Source organism: Pleuronectes platessa, chromosome 19 (genome assembly GCF_947347685.1).
Source record: "Pleuronectes platessa chromosome 19, fPlePla1.1, whole genome shotgun sequence".
NCBI lineage: Eukaryota > Metazoa > Chordata > Actinopteri > Pleuronectiformes > Pleuronectidae > Pleuronectes > Pleuronectes platessa.
In genome coordinates, this window is record NC_070644.1 from 19,983,508 (window position 1) to 20,007,985 (window position 24,478).

At 44.4% G+C, this 24,478-nt stretch overlaps 1 protein-coding gene across 1 annotated transcript in view; it reads left to right on the forward strand.

The window, feature by feature from the left end:
• Positions 1-213: 213 nt before the first annotated feature.
• The window catches only part of vldlr (very low density lipoprotein receptor), a 28,775-nt gene continuing 4,510 nt past the window's right edge, over positions 214-24,478 (forward strand). Inside the window, exons 1-16 of the mRNA XM_053411739.1 lie at positions 214-547; positions 6,884-7,003; positions 8,421-8,543; positions 12,093-12,215; positions 13,326-13,534; positions 14,637-14,799; positions 14,936-15,058; positions 15,795-15,917; positions 16,256-16,375; positions 16,776-16,901; positions 17,257-17,428; positions 17,980-18,204; positions 18,299-18,417; positions 18,793-18,932; positions 19,766-19,907; positions 19,987-20,136. Coding sequence (XP_053267714.1) covers positions 430-547; positions 6,884-7,003; positions 8,421-8,543; positions 12,093-12,215; positions 13,326-13,534; positions 14,637-14,799; positions 14,936-15,058; positions 15,795-15,917; positions 16,256-16,375; positions 16,776-16,901; positions 17,257-17,428; positions 17,980-18,204; positions 18,299-18,417; positions 18,793-18,932; positions 19,766-19,907; positions 19,987-20,136 — 2,296 coding nt within the window. The 5' untranslated portion in view covers positions 214-429. The remainder of the gene's footprint in view (positions 548-6,883; positions 7,004-8,420; positions 8,544-12,092; positions 12,216-13,325; positions 13,535-14,636; positions 14,800-14,935; positions 15,059-15,794; positions 15,918-16,255; positions 16,376-16,775; positions 16,902-17,256; positions 17,429-17,979; positions 18,205-18,298; positions 18,418-18,792; positions 18,933-19,765; positions 19,908-19,986; positions 20,137-24,478) is intronic.

A 24,478-nucleotide genomic window follows, 5' to 3' on the forward strand; every position in this document is an offset into this window, starting at 1 on the left:
CTGCTCTAAATTAATTAATAAAATATACGATATTAATCATACGAGTCGTTATTGAATATTGATTATTTATCTCTCCTTCTCTCTCTCTCCTTCCCTCTCTCTCTCCTTCCCTCTCCCTCTCTCTCCTTCCCTCCCTCTTTCTCCTCCCTCGCTCTCTCTCTCTCTCTCTCTTTTACCGGAGGCCGTGCCGCGGCGCGTGGTGGTAGAGGGACATCAAAGGGAGGCGCGTGCTGCTCGGTCCGGTCCGCACGAGCGCCTCTGGACCGTGTTTGTGTTTGCGTGCGCGTGCATATCTATATATATGTGCGTGTCGTGTGGTTTGCGCGTGAACCGGCTGATTGAAAGCGCGAGCAGGCCGAGCGCGAGAGGCAGGAACCGAGAGGACGCGACCCGCGAGCTCAGCTACAAGCGACCGATCCACCGGGAGACATGGTCCGGTCCACACCGGGAGACACGGTCCGGTCCACACCGGGAGACACGGTCCCGTCCAGCCCGGGGATCCTCCTGCTGCTGCTCCTGTGTCTCCACAGCACCGGGGACGTGCACGGTAAGTCTCCTCCACACCGGGGCCAGGTCGCTAACGTGGCCGAGCTGCGTGCACCTGTCTCGGCTGCTCCTTGAAGGAACGACCGCCTCGGGGCTCGTGCACCTCCGGAGCAACGCGGCCGACTCACCGCCTCTGTGGGGACCGACACCAGCCGTGCACCGCTGCCTGTGTGTTTCAACGCAGCGTTTAGAATCATGGTGGATTATTCGGAGTGTTTTGTCTTAAATGATGAGAATTGGGGGGGGGCTGGAGCGGCCCCGGCTGGTCGGAGCTGCTCCCCCCGTACATCGAGTCCTTGTCGCGGCTCTTTCTTGTCCAATCATCGGTCATTAAATTCCCTTTTTAGAAATCAAGACCCGGTTCTGTCCTCGTCCTCTCCGGATGTGTCCTGGTGCTGCATTGACATGTTCTCCTCCTCCTCTGTGGGTTTCTCCTCCATCTCCTCCACCCCCAGTGAGGACGCTCATTTATTTATTTATTCTCGGAGTGGGGGAGAGGGGGGGACAGTGGGGGGGGGGGGGGACAGTGGACTGTGAACGGAAGGAGGACACAGGTGATGTCAATGGAGGCCTCATGAACCTACTTCCTAACGACAGAAGACTTCAATCAGGGAAACATCCCATGTTCACTAATCACTATTAGTCTCCTGGTGATTTTGATTTGTAAGAACATGTTGAAATGATCAAAGTATTTTCAGTACATGTATATCGTAGTATACGTGAGTAGGAGTATTGTTTATGAGTAATCATTATCCAGCCTCTTGGTTGTAGCTTCTCTCTAAAGTGCAGATTTTCCTCTTTATTTCTTGGGACTGTTCTTTTGACTCTTACTCGGTTTTTATTCAGACTTTAACAAACTAAACGAGCAACTGGCAATTTATGTTTAGTTATAAGAGTTTTGATATCAAAGTGCGACACAATTTTGTTTGTATCGCACTTTTCAAGAGACTCAAACCTTTGTCGTACACCGACATCCACTTGATGAGGTGAGTTCAGGGACTTGATCTCTGAGTTGGGACTGAGTTCCAGAGGGGGGGGGGGGGGCAGCTACTGAGGAGCCTCTAATTAAGAGTAAAGTCAACGTGAGTCTGTCTGAGATTTGATTTGTAACATTTGAGAAATTGGAAGCAGCAAACGTTGTGTTTTTTATCTTTACCAGTTCAGTGTTTGTGTTAAACTTGCCTCTCGGGAGTGGGCTGATTTGTTTGACCTTGATTCGGAGCAGAAAAGGCAAAGATACAAGAGTGTGGATAATTATTATAATTATTATAAAGAGTAAAGAAACTACTAAAGGCTTCTTGAATTTAAACTTGTTGTGGTTTTCAGCCTTTGACTCTTATTGTTTAAGAAACGCAGTTAGAAAGAGAGAACTGTGGTATTTTCACGTTTGTGGTTATCATTTCCATATTAGCCTCGAGCTCCACCAATCAGATGTCGTTATTACACCTGAGGATTTTGGGTAGTGTAGTTCTTCTCCCTGACATCAGGAATAAAACACCTTTTCTTCTATAACTCAGTTGACCTCATTCAAACTTGTGGCTTTTACAGGAAGATCTGACATTGTTTCACTGACTCGTGGTGAGTCTACCCTGGATGGTTAAAACATTGTGGTTGAATATTGAATTCTCTATTCAGATGATGAATTATGCATTTTTACTTCTTGAACTCATCTGCAGCAGTGAAAAGTAAAGTCAACAGAAACCTGAAGTTGCTGAATGATTTATTGAACTTCTGTTATAGAGAGTTGAGACCCGAGTTCACAGCCTTTCAAAATAAAATCTCTGTAATTCAATTGCAGCAGCAACACAAGAATCATATTGTTTAATATCTTTATCAGAAATATGACTCCTTAATATCTGGAGGGACATCGACCCCAAAGAAAATCCATATCGAGTCCACGTCATGTGCTGGTGGAGGAGCTCGTCTGAAGGAGTTTGGTTCTTGTGGAAGTTTCTCTCTGACCTCATCTGCAAAAAGCATGAACCTTATTTTTATTTTATTAGTGCATTTACTAATTGTGTCGGCAGTGTTTGTGTTCTAACCAGTATATAGAACTGGGAGAAGCAGGGAGCTGTGGCTGCTTTTGTCTCAGATCCCCGTCTCTTGAATTCCCACCTACCGTGGAAAATGGCCTTTGGGGGGAAACACTGAATCAAAACTAGTACACACACACACACACACACACACACACACACACACACAGTGGGTAGCAAACACCCACCACCTCGTTCTTATTCTCATCTCCTCACACACACACACACACACACACACACACACACACACACACACAGTCTATTTGAACAAGACGTCACGCGTGTTAGATACCAGTGAGAGCGGCAGCGTGAACACTGGCCTGATTAAAATGGATGTTTTTCTTTTTTCCCTCCATGGTTACTGTGATATGTGCAAGACCCAGATCCTCGGCTATGGGGGGGGGGTTGCGTTCGGCTCTTGAAGTGGGGGGGCTGGTGGACAGGAGGAGGAGGAGGAGGAGGAGGACTCTGCAACCATTTCTGTTACTGGGGAAAATTGCATTACCATGACCTCCAGTGTGACAGCGTTTGTAGAGCGCACAATGATGGAGGGCCGTGCGGGGGAGACGGTTTGTTTCTGCTGCACGCCTGTTGGATCTGTGGTTTCAAACCCACGGGTCCTGTGTGGGGGGGGGGGGGGTGAAGCTTTCAGATAATCGCTGCATCACAACCAGAGGCTCTTCAGGGGATCGAGACTGTGATCGACACATTTTGAATCTCGGTTTGAGTCTTTAAGATTTGAGATATTTGGGGATTGAACCCAAACTGAAAGAGACTGTAAGAAGCCTAGTTTTGATTTATTGTGCAGCCTGATTGACATCAACTGATATAATTTTCACATGAAAACCTTTAGTTGCACAGAATAAACTTCGAGCTATGATGTGTATTTGTTTATTTTCTTCTTTGGGCCTTTGACGAGTTGATTGAGAAGCCGATAAGATGAGTAGTTCTCGATATGTGAGTCACATACACACAGAGATTCTGTGAATTATAGAGGAACTAAGTCAAAACTGGGATGAGACTCAGGATAATGTTTTATTATCATTATAAATAAGTGACGAAGAACTTGCTCCTTGGCGGTTGTTGGTTTTAAAATCTGCATAAGAGGAACTGAAGTGCTGGATCAGAGTTGGTGAGGAAATCTCAAAATGCTGACGCTGCAGAGGGAAACTAAGGAAGCAGGTCTGAAACTTAAAGTTTCCACAGAAGTCTCTTATTGTGCTGATTGGATCAAAGTGCCGAGTGTGCACGTTTCCAGACAGGAAGTCGATGGGATTCTGTAGAGACACTGGAACAGGGACTCCAGAGGAAACACTGGAATATCACCAGTCCCTGCAACTTGGGTTATTGGTTCCAGATTTTCATAATACAGAGTTTCTGTGGTGTACTTATCTCAATTTTAAAGTCTTTAAAATACATTAAAATATTACACTCGGGGTATCTGTGAACCTTTCTTCTTTTACAAAGGAATCTGTAATGATCATCCATCCATCACCCCTCCCATTAGATAAACTGTTATTCCAGTAATCCTTCATGCTGACGTTCACACCTTCAGGCTGTTTAATGATGAAACCGATGAGGAAAATGATCAGTGATGTTTCTGTCAATAGTTTGAACCGTTCAACTCGGGATCGAATCCCAAAACTAATATTGTGGTGAACAACATTTGTGCGGCAGCAGTTGACATACTTTGTATTTCATGAACTCTCCTGAAAACTGGCAACGGAGGATTATGTGTTCCATTATTCTTCTTTTTAAATTAATCTAAAATTAAAACCATATTTGCTAGAATGGTCACTTTATCAACTTGTCTGCTCCTGATGACATCACACTTGCAGAAGGTGTTGAAGTTACTCAGAAGCGCTCAGGGCTTGAATCCAACAATAAAAACATTTGCATAGTTCAAATAACTTCTCGGAGGATAAGAAATATTCTGTTCATATTTAGAAAATCCTTTGAATCAAGATGTTTTGTGTTGATTTAGCAAAACATGACGAAAAAAGTCAAATTCTTGTCTTCAAATGTATTGATTTGCATAAACTTTTTAGTTTTGGTTGCACAGAGTTTAGAGATATGAAGCATTTTGAGATTTTCCACTGGAGGAACATTGTGCAGAGTTTTTGTTTCGACTGCTTGTGTCTAAGCCAGGTTTTGTGTCTTTAGTTGAATGACACAGGTTTGTTAAACATCAGTATATGAACTTGTGTATTGCATCAGCTCAGCCTGAGGCTCTTTCTTCCCCCCCCCCCCCCCCCCCTCCGAGCTCCTCACTGTACGTCAGCAGGCGTCGGCGATGTTGTGATGAGTCAGGACTGAAAATCTCTTTGTCATGAAACGTCTCATGATGATGACTCATGTTTAGAGCTTGTTGCTTCTCTGGGGATGAAGTCGTGTGGGGGGGATTTAAGGCCTCAGGAAAATCGGACTCTCCACTGGATTGAAGTTAAAGCCGTGGTAAAAAGTGAAATTTGATTTTGTTTAAGATTTTTATTTTTGATCTGATTACAGCATCAGACACCCACCATCCAAACTACTCAGGCTCTTTTTTCTCCATGTTTTAAAATGAACAGGAAGTTCGACATCCTCGGCTTCAACTCTGTTTTTTTATCTTTTATGTTTCTCTGATTAAAACCAACATTAATTTACAGCCCCGGGGTGCGAGTGCGAGTCCTGAACCGGTGATCAGATATTTCCTGTTGACTTGAGCGGTCGTGTTTTTCCACCATGGCCTCTAAATTAAGACGTTGGATTCCCAAAGTGAAGCCAAAGTCTCTTGATGGAGTAAAACTGCTTGTTGGTATTTTAGCAGCTAATCTGAATAAAGACTGTCTGCAGGAAACTTTTACTTCCTTGAACAAAGTTTCTGGGACAAAGTAGTTCCAGGTTCTGTTCCTCAAAACATGAGTTATTGTTTTGTTAATGGCCCCAAAGTTTGCCCCAGTTATTCTATCTCCTATTTGAGCAAACACCTTTAACAGTGGAACCTTTAGTGACAGATATCCGACCCCTCGGTGGCATCACTCTGCTCAGCTTCCATCATATCTCTCTGCTCCACTTACCAACAGAGCCTCAGTCCAGACTACAGCCGGCGTCAAGGGCAGACGGTTATTTAAAGAGCCGGAGTCGTCACTATCTCACCAGACTGTACATCGTGCACATTGTGCAACAAACACTTTGTGGGACACAGTGGAAATCCTGCTTTCTACTGTCGAAGGGGAAACAAACCTTCACTTCCTTCAATTAAGAATCAGGGTCAATACTTTATTCAGATTGTAGTTAATCTCCAGATTATTTTTACTTCACTAAGTTTCATCTGTTTGTTCATTTGTCTGTTAGTTTGCCGGATTAAGTAGAAACTACTGGATGGATTAACCAAATGTGTCGGGTCAGATTAGAAGGAGATTTATATTAATGCTGAAGTGAAATCAATATTTAAAAACCCAGGAGGTTTTATCTAAATACATTTAATAAATCGAAGTGAGAAAATCCTTCTTTTTAAAAGGTTGAAAGCAGCAAATTGTGGACATTTGTTTGTAAAGTAATTTACAGATTGATTACTTCATTTAGTTTATTGTCTCTCTACTGATTTATTCTCCTGTTCAGCTTCGGTTCATCAGAATCAGAAGGTATTTATTGCCATGTAGGTTTACACCTACCAGGAATTTGCTCTGGTTATTGGTGCATAAAATGAACATGGAAACATAAAAACACAATAAATACAACACACATAACAAAAGCAATAAAAAAACAATATATATTTACTTCTTATTTACTCACTTTATACAAGTTACATTTATTTAGACTCAAACATATCTAAATAAAAATATATAAAAGATGTAAAAAGTGAAATGCAAAACAGTTCTGATGTGAACTGTTGAACAGACTTTGACCTGGAGACGCTTTCAGGTCACTGGAGTTTACGTCTCCACTAAAATATTGATGCCACTTTAGCTGCAATGCAAACATCCACACATCAGTTGTGTGTGTGTGTGTGTGTGTGTGTCTTTAAGTGTAACACACTGTTTAATTCAAGGACGTCTTATCTCCGCTGTGATAATTGATTTGTATAGAAAATGAGAATCGGTTGTTTTAGGAGGAAGAAATCAAATTGCTGTGGAGCTGCTGGTGCACAGACCCTCTGCTCTGTTTAAACCTTTTCTAACTGCATTACTGAGATCACTGCTCCGTGGGGGGGGGGGGGTGGCTAATTGCATCCAAACAGACAGTAAACGATGCTGATGAAAACAGTTGGGACAATTGACACTTAATTGTTCCTTCTTCTTCTTCTTCTGCTTCCTGTGTAGGCACGAAGACGGAATGTGAGGCCAGCCAGTTCCAGTGTGGGAACGGCCGCTGCATCCCGTCCATCTGGCAGTGTGACGGGGACGAGGACTGCAGCGACGGCAGCGACGAGAGCTCCTGTGGTGAGAACTGGGAACACTGGGAGCCGCTGACCACACCAGTGTCCGTACAGAGGACTGACTGTTCTCATGGGAAAACCAGTAACAGCTGGTGGCTTGTGGCCCCGACCACAGCGGTTTGGACCCGTCGGTGTCCAGTGAGGGAGGAGCCGACACCAAATAGCTTTAGACTTCTTTATATAGCGAGTGGGATGTATGTGGACAGGTCGCCTCACGGGGAAACCTGGTTCTTCACCTCCGCTCACATGGCTGTTGCGTGACAGATGTCATGTGATGTTCGACTGTCCCGTCCAATAAACCTTCCCAGAATCCCTCGGTACAGAATGACCTGGGGACGTGGGGGGGGGAGATGGAGCAGAGCTAAATATGGATACGACAGGAGTGAGCGTCGCTGTGTATCACAGACCTTCTTTCTCCATTCTCTTGTCGCGCATCTATCTGGGTCATATGATACTGGGAGGGAGGATGGAACAGCGTGAGGGAGGGAGGGAGGTGGAGGAAAAGAACAGCTGATCGCAGTGTGGGCGATTTTTATGAAAAATACAGAAATCCTGAAAAAACCCTTCGGACATCGATTTACTGGAAACTTCCTTCAGGGTTTTTCTTTGCACAGCAGATTAAATACTTTCATGCTTCAGGTGGTAAAACCCGTTTAATGTTTATTTTGTCACAGACGTCCCTGCAGCCAGAGGAACTCGACACTTCCTGTAGACGTTTCAAAATAAAGTCCCAACAGAATTGGATGAAACCAGTAACTTGTTGAAACTGTGTAATCCGACAGGAAGTCGTTGATATTCCCGATGACCTCATCCTTTCCCTCCTGTCTTCTGTGTGGACGACTTGTCATGTCCTCCGACGGCTTGAGAACCATCTGTCCCTCACTTCTTCTCCTTCGTCCTCCTTCTCTGCGTGTTCTTCAGCTGCTGGAAGCTCGAAGCTGTTGGACGTGATGCGTGTGAATCACGAGCATCCAAAACTGTATTAATGTAGATATCAGATGAATTTAAATTGCAGTTGCATTTAATTATCAATTCTTCCATAGAAATGTCCCAGTTATTCTTAAATATTCATCTGCTGTCATATCATTTTTAACAGTTTCCCTTCTTCACTTGTGATTTCACTTTGTCTCTTGGTGTTTTTTCTTCCTCCTCCTGAGTTAAAAATGAACGAATGCAGCAGTTAAATCTCAAAAGGTTCACTTTGAAATCTTCAATGCAAAATTTGTGCTTTGTCAAATTTAAACTCTCAAACCTTTTCACCTTTGAAAGGAAGAATATGCGGAAGGTGTCGTGTTATTCATATTTATGAGACGTGTGAGAATAACTCTCCTCTCCCCTCGCTTTGTGTTTCTCTTCTGCTCATGAGAGAATATGACGTCTGTGTGAGACTCTCCTCTGAGATGATTCTCTTCTCTCTCCAGTTAGGAAGACGTGTGCAGAGTTGGACTTTGTGTGTCAGAACGGACAGTGTGTCCCGAAGAGGTGGCACTGCGACGGGGAGCCGGACTGCGAGGACGGGTCGGACGAGAGTCTGGAGATCTGCCGTGAGTACAAGTCTCCTTCTCTGATGAACTCAATTTACAGATTCCAGGTCAGATTTTGTTCTGGGAATGTGTCGATGGAAGGTTCAAGGCTCAAACCTCAGATATTTAATATCCTCTCGATACAGACGTTCTTATTTTTATCCGTAAAGGTATTATTTATAAGTTACTTTGAACAAATATCTGAATGCAGATCCAGAACAAGGTGGAACATGATGAACAGAGCGTGTGAACCCAGGGTTTGTGCACGTGTCCCTCAGGAGGTCAGACAGCGTGAGCAGCCCTAATGCAGAAGTGCACAGGAGGCACACAAACAGCCAGCTGACCTAGGAACAGTTTACTCAACCTCCTCACGTGCCCTGTCACTGTAAACACGACGCTAAGTGAAGGATCTGCGGGTGTTTGTGTTGTTTCCACAGACACAATGAGTCTTTATACTTGTCGGCAGCATGTAAGTGCACAGTGTCAGGAATCCCTTCAGGTTTTTTATTTGCTTGTATTGTTTGTGGAGGATTAACAGGAAAAAAAAAGCTTCTCTGAGCTTTAAGCAGCTTATGAAACTGTTTTCTCCACAAACAGGAACTTTCCACCAGGAACCAGGAAACCTGCGTCTTCATTAATTTTCAGAGAGTCCCTGTTGGGGGGGGGGGGGGGGGGGGGTTGAACTTAACAAGCTCGTAAAATCAGATTCTGTTCTTTGAATCGAGAGCTTGGTGTTTTTAAAAACACTTTGTATGAGTGCTCTTCTCTTTATGATCAGAGATCGTAAATATGAAATAAAGATGCTTCGTCTACTTTAAAATGTTTCATAAAGCATCGTACAAACCGAACTATGGTTCAGTTTGATCCAGAACAAGACACCCCCCCCTTTTTGTTTGGACATCCAGACGAGTGAATTATTAAATATAATAGATTCTTCCGGTTTATCGTCCAGCAGACACTTGGTTTGTTCCTTTTGCAGCTGGATTCTTTTTACGATTGTGTGTTGAATCTTTAACAATATCTCACTCTGCTGCAGAAACTCAGTGAGGAGGTGGAGGGTGTGTGTGGAGGAGAATAAATAAGTTGTTTAAAAGGAAGTAACGAGCTGCTTTGTGACGTGAGGTCTCACTGAGCTGGAATCTGAGGAACCAGCTGTGAGCGGAAGTGTTTGAATCCTGAAGTCGGTGTTTTAACGAGGAGACAAATGGACTTTGAGCGTCGGAGATAAAAACATCAGAGGGAAGAGGAAGACGCTCGATCACTTGTTGGTGTGATGTTTGCGTCCTGGTCTGTTTCATCACAGGGTTCTGTTATTGAACTCTGGATCTCAGGTCTGTTCACAGCGTTAAGACGACAAATCGATTTTGCTGCAGTTTCTATTAATATCTTAAAATAAAGAAAAACTCTCAGCAGCTGTTTATCAGTTTGACTTTCACTACTCTCTTAATGGAAGTACTAAATAATGCATACAACTTGAGATATGATTGATATGAAGGTCTCTAATAATACAACCACTTCTTGAGTCTCTGATTGTGAAGTCTGATCGTTTTCCATACTTCCATCTCAGGGTGTTTGTGTTGTGTTGTGATGTTTGTCGCAGCCTCTCTGCACAGAAATAAACCAGTTACCTGTAAGAAAACAGTGCAGGTCCCAGTTGTACCACTGGGAAGGGGCCCCTGCGGCGCTCTCCGCCAAAATAAGAGCGCGCTGTAATCTGTAGAGCTGCTCAGGGTTCGAGGCTCGGTGCCGGGAGGAGCTCCAGAGTTTCTGCAGTTTGACAAAGAGGAAATAAAGTGTGGATGCTGCAAAAAGATGAAGTGACTGATGATGCATTAATATTCCTCGTGATGGATGGAGGTTTGGTTCTTCCCAGTTGGTATCAGCTCAAAACTGGAAGAATAAACTGGTGGTTTGTCTGTAGACGTAAAGTCTTCAGCGCTGAGTTGAATCCACTGAGCTGCAGCAGAGTTTCAAACCTGAACGCTGCTTCTCCAGGTTCAGTTCTGACTCCTTGTTTTTACATTTGTTTCTGATTAATTTGATCTTTTTTATACTTTTTTAAATCCATCTCTTCAAACTTCTGCTTCAGAGGAGACGCCTGCTGAGAATGAATCGAACTCCTGCTGCTGCTCCTGATCTCTGCCTCGCTGACTTTGTGACATTGGGCCTTGCTCGTGCACATTAACTGGAACAACCTGCGTGTGCATGTCTCCACTTGCACACGCGTGTTAAAGGGTGTGTGTCTGCGTGTGTTTGTGTGTCGTGTTAAGTTCCAGTTTGGCTGCAGTGGCGTACGTGCAGGTCAAACCCAGTCGACTACAGCTGTTGTGTCTCTGAACTGTTTGATCAGCTGTTGCATGTGACCTGGCAGCAGGGAATGGAATCTTAAAGTGTGTGTCTGTGTGTGTGTCTGCGATTGTGTGTTTGGAACTCGTGCTGGGTTCTTGCATCAGTGTTGAATTAAGGAAGTGAGTTTCAGTTTCTGATCATGCGTCTGCTGGAAATCTACAGACGTGTGAGTCCAGGTCTGTTCCCTCGGACTGTCTGTTGCTGTGGCTCCTTTTTTCAGCCACTGACTGAAACGCTTCTTCTTCTTTGTTGGTTTTACTGGCGAGTGGCACCTCCTGATGAAGCCCAGTCTGCTCTGATTGGTCAACTGGCTCCAGAGCTTGTATATCGCCTCATGTTTTATTCGCCTCCTCGTTACAGATTTGAAGTGAAGGGAAGACTGAGTTCTGGGCTTATTATGTAAATGTGTCTGGTGACATCACGATGCCCTGAAGCTTTGGACCACTCAGATGTTTTTAGTGTTTTCTCTGCAGCTTCCTTCGCTCCAGACTTTTTAAATTTGCAGAACTTTGACAGTCACTAAAATCTAACGCACTAGAAACCTTTTAATGTCTCCTTTAAAATTCATATAAAGTAAAAACCTCTTTCTTGTGTCGGGGAACTCGAAGCTCAACAAAACCATTAATCTGCCACAACAATAACAGCTGCTTGTCCTGTGTCCCCGTCCTCGTGTTATTTTAGTCCTCGGTGCACAAAGGGCAGCGAGCGTCACACGTCAACCTGTTGGTTCTGCTCCTTCAACTGATATATCTTGAATGTCCCAACTTTCAAAGTAAAACTGGTTAATTAGAGGTGTGGCTGCTTGATGACTGTAGTTTAATTCTTTCGTCTAGAATCTTCCAAATTGTTGTTAGACTGGAATCACAAACTTTACTGGTTCAGACTTTGCTTAGAATAAAGTTTATTTTCTCGCAACAGAATTCACAAAATAAAGTTTTGTGTATTTGATGGACTTACTATATGTAAGATGTGAATTAACAACCTGCTGCTTCCACTGAAGTAAGAAGGAAGAGAAACTTTTCTTATTGGACAGTTTGTCGCCTCAACAACTTTCCATTTCTCTGTCATTAAATATGAAAATTAATCCCCCTTCATTTTTATTTATTTTGCCCAAACAGACACTGCAGCACAAAGTGATTTGTGTTCATGTGTTAATTAAGAAAAGAAACAGAAACACACAATATAACCCTGATGACTGAGTGTGTGTTTGTCTGTCTTCAGACATGAGGACGTGTCGCGTGAACGAGTTCAGCTGCGGAGCCGGATCCACTCAGTGCATCCCCATCTTCTGGAAGTGTGACGGAGAGAAGGACTGTGACAACGGAGAGGAAGAGGTCAACTGTGGTGGGTACACGCACACGCACACACACACACACACACACTAGTCACAACAAACACACAAAGGGCGACCGAGCCTGAATCCACACATTGAGGATTTTACTCCACGTTGAGCTTTAACAGGTTAAATCAAACTTTCATTTACGAATGATCGACATTGGCTCCTACTCACAAAGACACATTTTATTTATCTACATATTTCTTTGTTATTCTCGGTTCCTTTTGTTGTAACATTGATGAGAAAATAGTTTTATGAATGAAGTTTACTATACATTTTTTTGGGGGAATATGCCTGAAACCAGCAGGAAGCAGATTTATTTATTTATATTGCAAAGAAGCCATTTAATTTAAGGAAAGAATCAGGGTTGTTGCAGCAACTTAACTTACAGGTGGTGCCTCCAGATTCACAGGATGAGAATCAGACTAAATCATTCAGGGCTGTGCATCTGATTTCATTCTGTGCAAGGACACACAACTTTCTGCACAAACGCACAACGCTGCTTCGGCTTTTAAAGATGCAATCATCCTTTCTTTTTTTTATGAAGAGGAGACGTGCTGTTGTTATTCATGCACGTGATGAGGGCATCAGTTACTCCTCGTCCTGCAGCTGTTTATCCTAAACACTGTTCCATGTCTTCGAGCTCCGCCTGCACAAACTGAGATAATTAAATCTGACAGAAAACAGTGAGGCAGCCTGTTGCATGCTGGGAACATTTTAACGAGGAGAATTAAATATACAAACACACACACACGCACAATGTTTATACATCAGACCGACTCAGTGCTTTCACCTAAAATAATGAGTATTGTGAGTCAGTTGTTGAGTTTTATTTATGCATCATTATACTCACAATGCTGCAGCAGCAGATCTCACTGGTTTGAACCACGGCTCCACTGTAACACACACAGACACGCACAACACAAACACACACACCTATCTGTCGGCCTTATGTCAATCAAAATGTGATGACCTGTCACTTTGCCTCGTTGTCTCATTGTTCACTTTACTCAGGGAAGCAGGAATCTACAAACCAGGTGCATACATGAGGAAAAAAGTTGAGGTTATTGTTATTCCTGCAAACTTATAAAATATAACTTCTTCCCATCTGCCTCCAGGAAACATCACCTGTGCTCCCAACGAGTTCACGTGCGCCAGCGGCCGCTGCATCTCACGGAACTTTGTGTGTAACGGCGAGGACGACTGTGGCGACGGCTCCGACGAGCTGGAGTGCGCCCCGTCCTCCTGTGGTCCCAGTGAGTTCCAGTGTGGGAACTCCTCGTGCATCCCGGCCAGCTGGGTGTGTGACGACGACGTGGACTGTCAGGTAAGATCGGAATGAAGCGAGAAGAAGGAACGTGGGCCAGGGAAGAACTTTCACTTTCTTTAGAGATTGTGAGATGGGACATTTTTACTGATTTCCCAGTTCCTAATTTATAGTTTAGGTTTTTTTAGGGGACTGATATGTGTGTGTATGTGTGTGTGTAATCTGGGGGCAGCTTGAAAAGACTTCAGAGGACGTGCACTGATACGGACTAAACCAACTCACGTTTCTGTATCTAACAATAAGCATAAATGAGCCTTTAGTAGATTTATCACTGTCACAATCTTAGTGTTGTGTCCCTGGACTCACACATTCTGCAAGTTCAACACTTGGATATTGACCTGACACTCAAACACACACACGCACTGTGAACATGTTTTCACACATGGCAGAACAAGTTCCCCTGAGTCAGCGTTTTCCTTTGCACCTGATAATTAACTGGGTGTTTGTCACTGTGACGAGGAAAAGAAGAATTCGACAAACACTCACACCCTTAAATGGAAATGCAGCGTTTAGTGAGAAGGTCATTGTCGCTCTCTCTCTCTCTCCCTTGCTCGCTCGCTCGCTCTCTCTCTCTTGCTCTCCCTCCCTCTCTCTCTCTCCCTCATCTCTCTCTCCCTCCTTATCGCTCTCCATCTCTCTCTCTCTCCCCCTCTCTCTCTCTCTCTCTCTCTCTCTCTCTCTCTCTCTCCCTCCCCCTCTCTCTCTCTCCCTCTCTCTCTCTTGCGTCATCACTGAGTGTAATGGAGCTGCAGGCACACACACAACACTCATTCTCACACTTCATTAATCTGCTCCCACATGAGTCAGGGACTCTGAGATGATGAAAGTGTGAGGAAACCGTTACCGCTGATCTCCGTCTGTTTGAATTCCAAATGAGACGTCCAATCACCTGTGAGATCTGAGTGTCTGTGACTAGTCCTCTGTCCGTCCCTCAGATCATGTGACCGCCATGTGTCTTCTTTTCCTTTTAGACGCTCATATTTTCCTCATGATGTTGGAACTGTAAAGATCTGTTTCCTCATTAAAACCAGTTTGTCAGGACGGTTGTAATAAGAGTCTGTCTCTCTCTCTCTCTCTCTCTCTCTCTCTCTCTCTCCTGCAGGACCAGTCGGACGAGTCCCCGTCTCGCTGTGGCCGTCACCCGACGCCTCCGGCCAAGTGTTCTTCCAGCGAGATGCAGTGTCGCTCGGGGGAGTGCATCCACAAGAAGTGGAGGTGTGACGGAGACCCCGACTGCAAGGACGGCAGCGACGAGGCAAACTGCCGTACGTGCTCACGTCTGATTTGTGTGTCCAACAATCAAATACTGTCAATTAGCAGTGATTTAATGATCTGTCAATCAGGTAATTGATGTGTTGTTTCAGGACCATTTGTGTAACTGTGTTTGTGTGTCTGTTGCAGCTGTACGCACATGTGGATCGGACCAGTTCAAGTGTGACGATGGAAACTGCGTCGCGGGGAGTCGACAGTGTAACGGTGTCAGGGACTGCGTCGATGGATCGGATGAAACCAACTGCAAAAACAGTGGGTGCTCAGTGTGTGTGTGTGTCTGTGTGTGTGTGTTTGTGGTTCTACAGACTGTGTTAAATTATCCTGAGAACACTGTCGGGGGGGGTGGACGGTACATTTACTTTTTTGTCCTCTGATCTGTTTCTGTTTTTGAATTCGACCTCTGGCTTTGTGTGTTTGTGTGTGTGTGTGTAGACTCTGTGGGTGTGTAAATGGTAATTGTGTGTTTTCCACAGGTGCTTTTACCCAAAATGAAATTACAGTCCCCTTCAGTTTGTGCTCACTTATAAAAGCAGGTTGTTTATTTCACTGGATGTTGAATCAGATTTATTTATTTATTCTACAATCCAACACTTTGACTCTTGATACATTTTGTTCTGATCTGAAAAACGCTTTTGTTTTGCACCAGTGGAATAAAACACAGCTTTGAGATCAGATTTTACAGATTGACAAGTTTGTGACACACTGAGCTTGAAGCTTTTCATATTTACTGAATTCATATTGAGATTAAGAACTTCATGAATCTTTCAAAGGATAAATTCAAAGTTTGACGTTTCTCAAAATGATTTTGTGAGAAGAAAACATTCGATAGAACTCAAGCTTTTGTTTTAAATACAATAAGCTATTCATAAATTTAGCCCATGTGCACACAGAGGCCCTTTGTGTTTGGATTTTCAAAGCAGGGAGTATTTGACGAGTCTTTTTCATTAATGGCTGCTGAGATGTTATATCCGTGTGCGTCTCTCTCCAGTGACTCAATGCAACGGACCAGACAAGTTCAAGTGTCGCAGTGGGGAGTGCATCGAGATGAACAAGGTGTGCAACAAGGCCCGGGACTGTCCCGACTGGAGCGACGAGCCCATCAAGGAATGCAGTGAGTGGTTAGATCAGATGTTATAGAATCTTGTTTGTGGGTTTAATGAAGATTTTTACATACCTGAAGCCTCATGAAGTGTTTCACGTGTCCTGTGGTTCAGGTGTAAAGGTTTGAAAAGGTTTTCATGCTCCAATGTTCAGAAAACATCACTTTGCTGCAGCTCCTCTTTTCAGCCTCTGTCTCAAACCCCTGGTTTTAGCTCCTGTCTCTTTAAGAGCCTCTTCTCAATGAACACACATCTAAAGAAATAAGAAAACGTGTTTAGTTTTATTTCAGTTTTCATTGTGTTGTACTCACCTGAAGTGGTCATGCCTGTCTCCTCCTGTGCGTCTCAGGTGTGAACGAGTGTCTCATGAATAACGGCGGCTGCTCTCACATCTGTAAAGACATGGTGATCGGCTTCGAGTGCGACTGCTCACCGGGTCTTCAGCTCCTCGACCACAAGACCTGTGGAGGTAAGAGACCTTCGCTCTGGAGCCTTGTTGCATCACAGCGGGAGATATTCACTAATAGAACTTATTGAATTCGTTAGTATTGTCAGATTTAGCTTTAGCTCAGCATAGCTAAATCTGCTCCCTGATGAATATCAACCTCTAAACTCTATTAAACTTTATTTACATGTGATTCTGATGAGAGCAGCTTGTTGCTAAAGAAGTAAATGGACTCTTATTCCATCCTTCTGACCCTGGGTTGATTGCCTCCATTTCCTGAAAACTGGATATCCCTGGTTTGCTAATTGTTTTAAATAAGATTGAAACACCACATCAGTCAAATTGAGGCGCTCGACTGATTGATTGATGCAGCGTGTTCGACTCCAGCTGTTTCCCTCCCTCATCTCTCCGTCTCTGTGTGCAGACATCAACGAGTGTGTGAACCCCGGCATCTGCAGCCAGATCTGCATCAACCTGAAGGGGGGGTACAAGTGTGAATGCCACAACGGCTACCAGATGGACCCGACCACCGGGGTGTGCAAGGCCGTGGGTGAGTGGAGAGCAGCAGGCGACGCCCCTCGGGCCGATTCACTCGCTGAAGAAAACTCTGTGGAATTATTTAGTTGAAACATATTTTTGGAGAATTCTTTACTCTGAGGCCTGAGAGTGAGTGAGAGTTACACACACACACACACACACACAACCAACAAATGAGTTATTGAGCTGCTCTGTTTTCTATTCATCACAAAGAACCCACGCACTTTAACAACATGTTTTAAACATTTATCAAAACCAGTTCAATCAGAGATCCCACTGTGAGGAACCTGAGGAACATTTTAAAGAGCCTTTCCAGCCGCGGTGCCTCGTGTGATGAGTGTCCTCTGTCCTCTGTCCTCTGTCCTCAGGGAAGGAGCCCTGCCTCATCTTCACCAACCGGAGGGACATCCGGCGTCTGGGTCTGGAGAGGAAGGAGTACACCCAGATCGTGGAACAGCAGAGGAACACGGTGGCTCTGGACGCAGACTTCAACCAGCAGACCATCTTCTGGGCCGACCTCGGCCACAAGGCCATATACAGGTAGATTATATACAGGTAGATTATATACAGGTAGATTATATACAGGTAGATTATATACAGGTAGATTATATACAGGTAGATTATATACAGGTAGATTATAAACGGGTAGATTATAAACGGGTAGATTATATACAGGTAGATTGTAAACAGGTACATTGTAAACAGGTACATTGTAAACGGGTAGATTGTAAACAGGTAGATTGTAAACAGGTAGATTGTAAACAGGTAGATTGTAAACAGGTAGATTGTAAACAGGTAGATTAGATACAGGTAGATTATATAGAGAAGCATATGAAGGAAATATGGCCAAGCAAGAGATAAGCTGGAGAATCGTGAAATCTGGTTGGACAGTTCTGCATGATTCAAGTTTGCTCAGTTTGATTTTCATGTTTCCTGATATGAAAGAAAGCCAGATGAAAAGACAAATTTCCATTTTTGCAGATTATGTTTTCCTCTTATGTGTTATATAGATCCTTAAGTTCTGCAAAGTTCAATGTTCTGCAGTAAACCACCTCGTTAGTCCCATGTCCTTGTCCTCTGTGTCCTCCCAGCACCATGCTGGACAGACGAGGGGACGTCGGCACCCACATCAAAGTGATCGACAACGTCCAGACCCCCGTGGGAATCGCTGTGGACTGGATCTATAAGAACCTGTACTGGTCGGACCTCAGCACCAAAAGCATCTCGGTTTCCAACTACAACGGAACCAAGCAGAAGGTTCTGTTCAGCAGAGGCCTCAAAGAACCGGCGTCCATCGCCGTGGATCCTCTGTCCGGGTCAGTGGGACGCTTGAGGAGGTCTCTTCACAATCTTCTATCTGCTAGTGACGGTGCATATTTATGAGTGTGTGTGTGTTTGTTGGTCATGCAGGTTTCTTTACTGGTCTGACTGGGGCGAACCTGCAAAGATTGAGAAGTCCGGTATGAACGGAGCGGACAGACAGGTTCTGGTGGCGAATGACATCCAGTGGCCCAATGGAATCACTCTGGGTGAGAGCACAAGAGAACCCTGGGAAATCTGCGTCCATGTTATCGCTGAACATTCTCTTCTCTGCCGATAGAAACATCCAGAATCATATTCATATAATCAAATCTGTGGCGTCGCTGATGAAATGTTTTATTGATTTTTACATTTCGTCTCTCCTCCTTCCTCTGCCCTCCATGTTTAATCTGTCTCCTCTGCTCTTCTTCTTCATCCTTTCTGCTTCCTCTTCTCCATCATTCCCCCCTTCTGATGCACTTTTATTCAATATTCATCTTGTCTTGATCGTTTCACACCTTTTGTAATTATTCCTTTCCTCCTGTTTTTTTTCTGTCATTCCATGCATCCTCCTCTTCTCGTGCACGTCCTCCTCTCGCCCTCAGATCTGATCAAGGGCAGGTTGTACTGGGTCGACTCGAAGCTGCACATGCTCTGCAGCGTGGACCTGAACGGAGACAACAGGAAGAAGATCCTTCAGTCCTCCGAGTACCTGGCGCATCCCTTCGCTCTCACAGTGTTTGAGGTACTTGAAGCTCAGCTCGTCGTTTAAATCCCTCTGAAAATACATGTCACAAAACATCTGGCTCCGATCGGCATAGTGAACGCGCTAATTTCTTTTTTTATTATCGTGCAACAGTAGTTTTTATTTTATGAGCAGGATGCAACACACGTGAGCTTCTCAGTTTTCAGAGCAGGTTTCAACCAATCAGCAGCTCCAGTCTATGGAGAGAGTTTCACGGCCTGTGTTCCCTTCACTCAGTCTTGTAGGTACTAAAGGGGAAAATCCTCAGCTGCATTAAGAGAGGTTCAGTTTCTTTGGGAATAAATGTGAAGAGATTTAACACGACAACATAAGCATTGAGATCTCAGTCCCCTAAATATAGATATACATGTAATATAATCTTTTATCCTTGCAAGTTTCATGGTAATCTGTAGTTGTTGTTTAATCCTGCTCAAAAACAAATGTGTGAAATCCTCCTGTTACCGATGTGATGGAGGAAATAAAAGAGATAATGAGCTGGGAGGCCAATGGTTTCGACAGTTTGGAGCCGTCCCCACTTTAATCTCTCCATCACGGTGTTTAGTAGGTATTTGGAAAACCATCTGAAGACGTCTGTTGAAAGTGTTTGAGGTAAATAGTTTGTAGAAATCACTTCCTTTAATCCAGATAAGAGGGAAGAAGTAATTATCGCACTTATTTGGATTTTAGTGCTGCTGGAGAACTTGTGCAGAATAACAATCATCAATATTAGATCCAGGGTCACAGAGGATTCTCCAATCTGCTTCAAGCCTCCATTAACAACACATGAATCTATTAATGCTTGACTCTGCTGCCTCGCTCTGTGGTCCCTCCAGGACCGAGTCTTCTGGACCGACGGTGAGAACGAGGCCATCTACGGGGCCAACAAGTTCAGCGGCTCCGACGTGGTGACGCTGGCCAGCAACCTGAACGACCCCCAGGACATCATCGTCTACCACGAGCTCATCCAGCTGTCGGGTGAGAACCCCACTGGAGGAGGGGCTCGGTGGCAGTTATCATAACTTACTGTATCTGATGTGTGTTTCTGTGTTGACAGGTACAAACTGGTGCTCAGAGAAAGGACAGAATGGAGGCTGTAGCTTCATGTGTCTGCCGGCTCCGCAGATCAACAAGCACTCGCCCAAGTACACCTGTGTGTGTCCGGAGGGGCAGGAGCTGGCGTCTGACGGCCAGCGCTGCCGACCCGGTGAGTCACCGCTCCACGTTAGTCCCAGTGAGGGTTTGAAACCACATCCCAGGAACCAGGGGTCGAATATCACTGGTTATCTGATTTGTATCTGGACACATTCAGGTCCCTGGAGATGACATCATGGGGGGAATGTTTGTAATTGTATGGTTTGGAGAGTAGAACACGTGAACTGCTGTGTGTGTGTGTGTGTGTGTGTCGGAGCTGTAGCTGCTCATTGATGTGAGTTGTCTACACAGACTCATGTTTGAAGTTGTGTTTTCCTCCTGCTGCTTCTTCACTGACTTCTTGCAGGATTGATTTGACTGTAAGAAACAATTCAGACTAATTCTTTGGGCTCAAATGGTTTCATCACTTCCCTTCGCTGCCACTTGTGTCTGTTTCCTTACAGTGTGTCTCTTTGTGTGTGTGACCAGCTGTCGCTCTGTGTTAGCAGTCTGACAGATGAACTGCAGATGAATCAGTTTGTGTTGTGATCCAGTTTTCAGCGTCTCTTTGGAGAGTCTCAGTGTCGCCTCACATCTGCAGCTCTGTCTCCTCCTCCTCTTCCTCCCCCTCTTCCTCCTCCTCTTGTGTTTGAGTCCCAACTCGACAGCTGCATTCCAGAGGTTGAGGCTGGAGGAGGAATCCATGTTTTATTCCCTGGTCTGAGCAGTGGTGTGATTTCTGCTGTGTTAGCAGAATGTTTGGTGCAGTGTGTGATCGTTGTGGTTTCTGTAACGACCTCCACTCGTCTGGAAAGATTCTCCACAGGAGTTTAGAACCTGCCAGCAGGGATTTTATCTGTTTAGCTGGAGGATGACGTCCTTTCTCTAAAGAATAGTGAGATAAATCAACCATCTCCTGCCCTCAATTGGCACTAATACCCTCCCAACAACAGAGATCTCAGAAACGGCTGAGAATCCTACCCATTACTTAGACAGCTTCTCTCTGATCACCCGTGATCAGTTTACCAAATTAATCTCAGGTTCTAAACCAACAACCTGTATCTTAGATCCCATTCCTACCAAATTACTTAAAGAAATTCTGCCCCTAATTGATAGTTCGTTACTTAACATCATCAATCTGTCATTATCATCAGGTTATGTACCACAGTCTTTTAAAATAGCTGTCATCAAACCCCTACTCAAAAAACCCACCCTAGACCCAGAGGTTTTAGCCAATTACAGACCAATATCTAATCTCCCCTTCGTCTCTAAAATCTTAGAAAAAGTTGTTGCCAATCAGCTGTGTGAGTTTCTCCGGGAAAATAATATATATGAAGACTTTCAATCGGGGTTTAGAGCCAATCACAGTACAGAGACAGCCTTGGCAAAAGTCACTAATGACCTTTTAATAGCCTCAGATCAGGGACTTGTGTCTGTCCTCGTTCTGTTAGATCTCAGTGCAGCATTCGACACAATTGACCATCAAATTTTATTACAAAGACTCAAACAGTTAATTAACATTAATGGAACCGCCCTTAACTGGTTTAAATCGTATTTTTCTGATCGCTCCCAATTTGTGCAAATTAATGATGAGTCATCTGTGCGCACCAAAGTTAACCATGGTGTTCCACAGGGCTCTGTGCTCGGCCCAATTTTATTCTCATTATATATGCTTCCACTAGGAAACATTATCAGGACACACTCGGTAAATTTCCACTGCTATGCGGATGACACCCAGTTATATTTGTCAATAAAACCTGAACAAAGTAATCAATTAACTAAACTTCGAACATGTCTCAAGGACATAAAAACCTGGATGACCCGCAATTTTCTCTTATTAAACTCAGACAAAACAGAGGTTATAATACTTGGCCCCAAACACCTTAGAGATGCATTATCTAATGATATAGCTGCGCTAGACGACATTGCCCCTGCTTCCAATGAAACCGTCAGGAACTTGGGAGTGATCTTTGATCCTGATTTATCCTTTAATTCTCACTTAAAACTAATTTCTAGGACCGCTTTTTTCCACTTACGTAATATTTCCAAAATTAGACATGTCCTTTCCCAAAAAGATGCAGAAAAACTAGTCCACGCCTTTGTTACATCGAGACTGGACTATTGTAATTCATTATTATCTGGCTCCAGCAGTAAGTCGTTAAAGACTCTACAGCTTGTCCAAAATGCCGCAGCACGTATCCTGACGAGAACAAAGAGAAGAGAGCACATTTCTCCAGTATTAGCGTCGCTACACTGGCTTCCAGTTAAATCTAGAATAGAATTTAAAATTCTCCTCCTCACCTTCAAGGCCCTTAATAATATGGCGCCTTTTTACCTTAAAGAGCTGTTAGTACCTTATAAACCCGCTAGAGCACTCCGCTCCCAGAATTCAAGCCTACTTGTCGTCCCTAAATTCTCTAAAAAAAGAGTAGGAGCAAGAGCTTTTAGCCATCAAGCCCCTCGGCTGTGGAATAATCTACCACTTTCAGTTCGGGAGGCAGATACCATCTTTTCATTTAAGAGTAGACTCAAAACCTTCCTTTTTGATAAAGCTTATAGTTAGAGCTAATTAGTGCGCCAGAACGTTACTTGTTCTATTTTATGACACATGACACACGGAGCTTCTCTTTCCAGCTTCTCCTTCCTCTTCTCCATCCCTATCCCCCTTCCCCGGAATCCCTTTGCTTTATCACCCGCAGATCCAGGGCCTCTGTGGCCGCACCATGGATTGCGGTTTGTGGATCGTACACCGGGGGTCGCGGTGGTGGATCCAGTGTGGCGGATTCTGAGTTATGTGGGCTGATCGTGGTGCTGGTGGCGGACCCTGTGTCGCGTTGGCATTGGGCACGGGCGGTGGACCAGGACCGCGGTGGTGGCTTGTGATGGGTCCTGGTGGGCGGCGGTGGACGGAGACTGAGGACTGGAGTGGCGTCTGGTCTGGATGGTGGATCGTGGTCTGGATGGTTGCTGACCATGGACTGTGCTTGCAGCGGGACTGCTTGGCATGTCATGTTGGGGTTGTCCTTCGGGATGTCTACCCTCATCAAATGCTGCTAGAGACTTTGATTATTGATGATGTTTTCCTGCACGTGGCATCTATTGCACTTCTGTCCGTCCTGGGAGAGGGATCCCTCACATGTGGCTCTCTCTGAGGTTTCTACATATTTTTACCCTGTTAAAAGGGTTTTTAGTAGTTTTTCCTTACTCTTGCTGAGGGTTAAGGACAGAGGATGCCACACCCTGTTAAAGCCCTATGAGATGAATTGTAATTTGTGAATATGGGCTATACAAATAAAATTTGATTGATTGATTGATTGATTGATATGAGGGTAATAACTGGATTTTCACTGGGATCCATGAATTATTCTGTGACCATGTGAAAACACTTCATATCTCAATCAAGTCCCAGACCAAAATGTGTCTAACTTTAATCATCATTTTTGAATTTTATTTTCAAGAACCGGAGGATTATTGATTATTTCTCAAGTTTAAACTTTATATATTTGGAGATGGAGAAGACAATATCTTTTGAATTCATGCTTTGAGAGATGAGTCTGTCGTCCTGCTCTCCTCCCTCCTCCTGGTGGTGAAAAGGATGCTGGGAAACTCGGTCCTCGCTCTGATCTACTTTCCTCTGCGTGTTTTGTCTCGGCTCCTTCCTCCGCTCCCACAGATTCGTCTTTTCATTCCGAAGCCGCCTCAGATAGAAGCTGTCGGATGAATTCTGTGCACATACTCGGCTAATTGGACTCAAACTTAGAGAACAAGACGCAAAGCTCTGGAATGTCTCCCCGCTCTGCTGAATGAGCGTCTGTGTGTTTAACCTGTGGAGTTTTCTGTCTCAGTCTGTTTCCACTGGTTCTTTCCTCTTTGAGATCTTTTATCTGCATTCATCTCCACTTGACATCACTCTGAATGACAAAGGAAGGATTTATTTCACATACACCAGCCCCCTGCACCCATTGGACGCTACTAGCTGTCAATCACATTGTATCCATGACCCAAAGGATCATCATTTACTAAATGAATGTTTTGTAGAAGACTTGAAACTAGAGACTGAGACACAAACTCGTTAGGAACATGTTTCCTGACGTTATATAAATCAAGTGAGAAGTCTCGTGCAGAGGCTTTGTGACTGCAGCTGTGTAGGTGTCACACTCAGACGTGTTTCTGAGTCGTACAGTCGGACGTGATGAACCGTGCACGAGTCCCAACGCAGCTCTGCAGCAGGTTTCACAACCTGCCGGCTCCACAGAAACCTAATGGGCTCCTGACTCGCCTCCTCACGGGCTGCTTGGGAATCTGGAGCTGCTGCGAGGCTCCTAACAGCCGCTGTGCTGACTGAATGTACCACCCAGTCTGCCAAGGGGGGGGTGTGTGTGTTGGTGTGTGAGTCTGTGTGTGTGTGAGTGTGT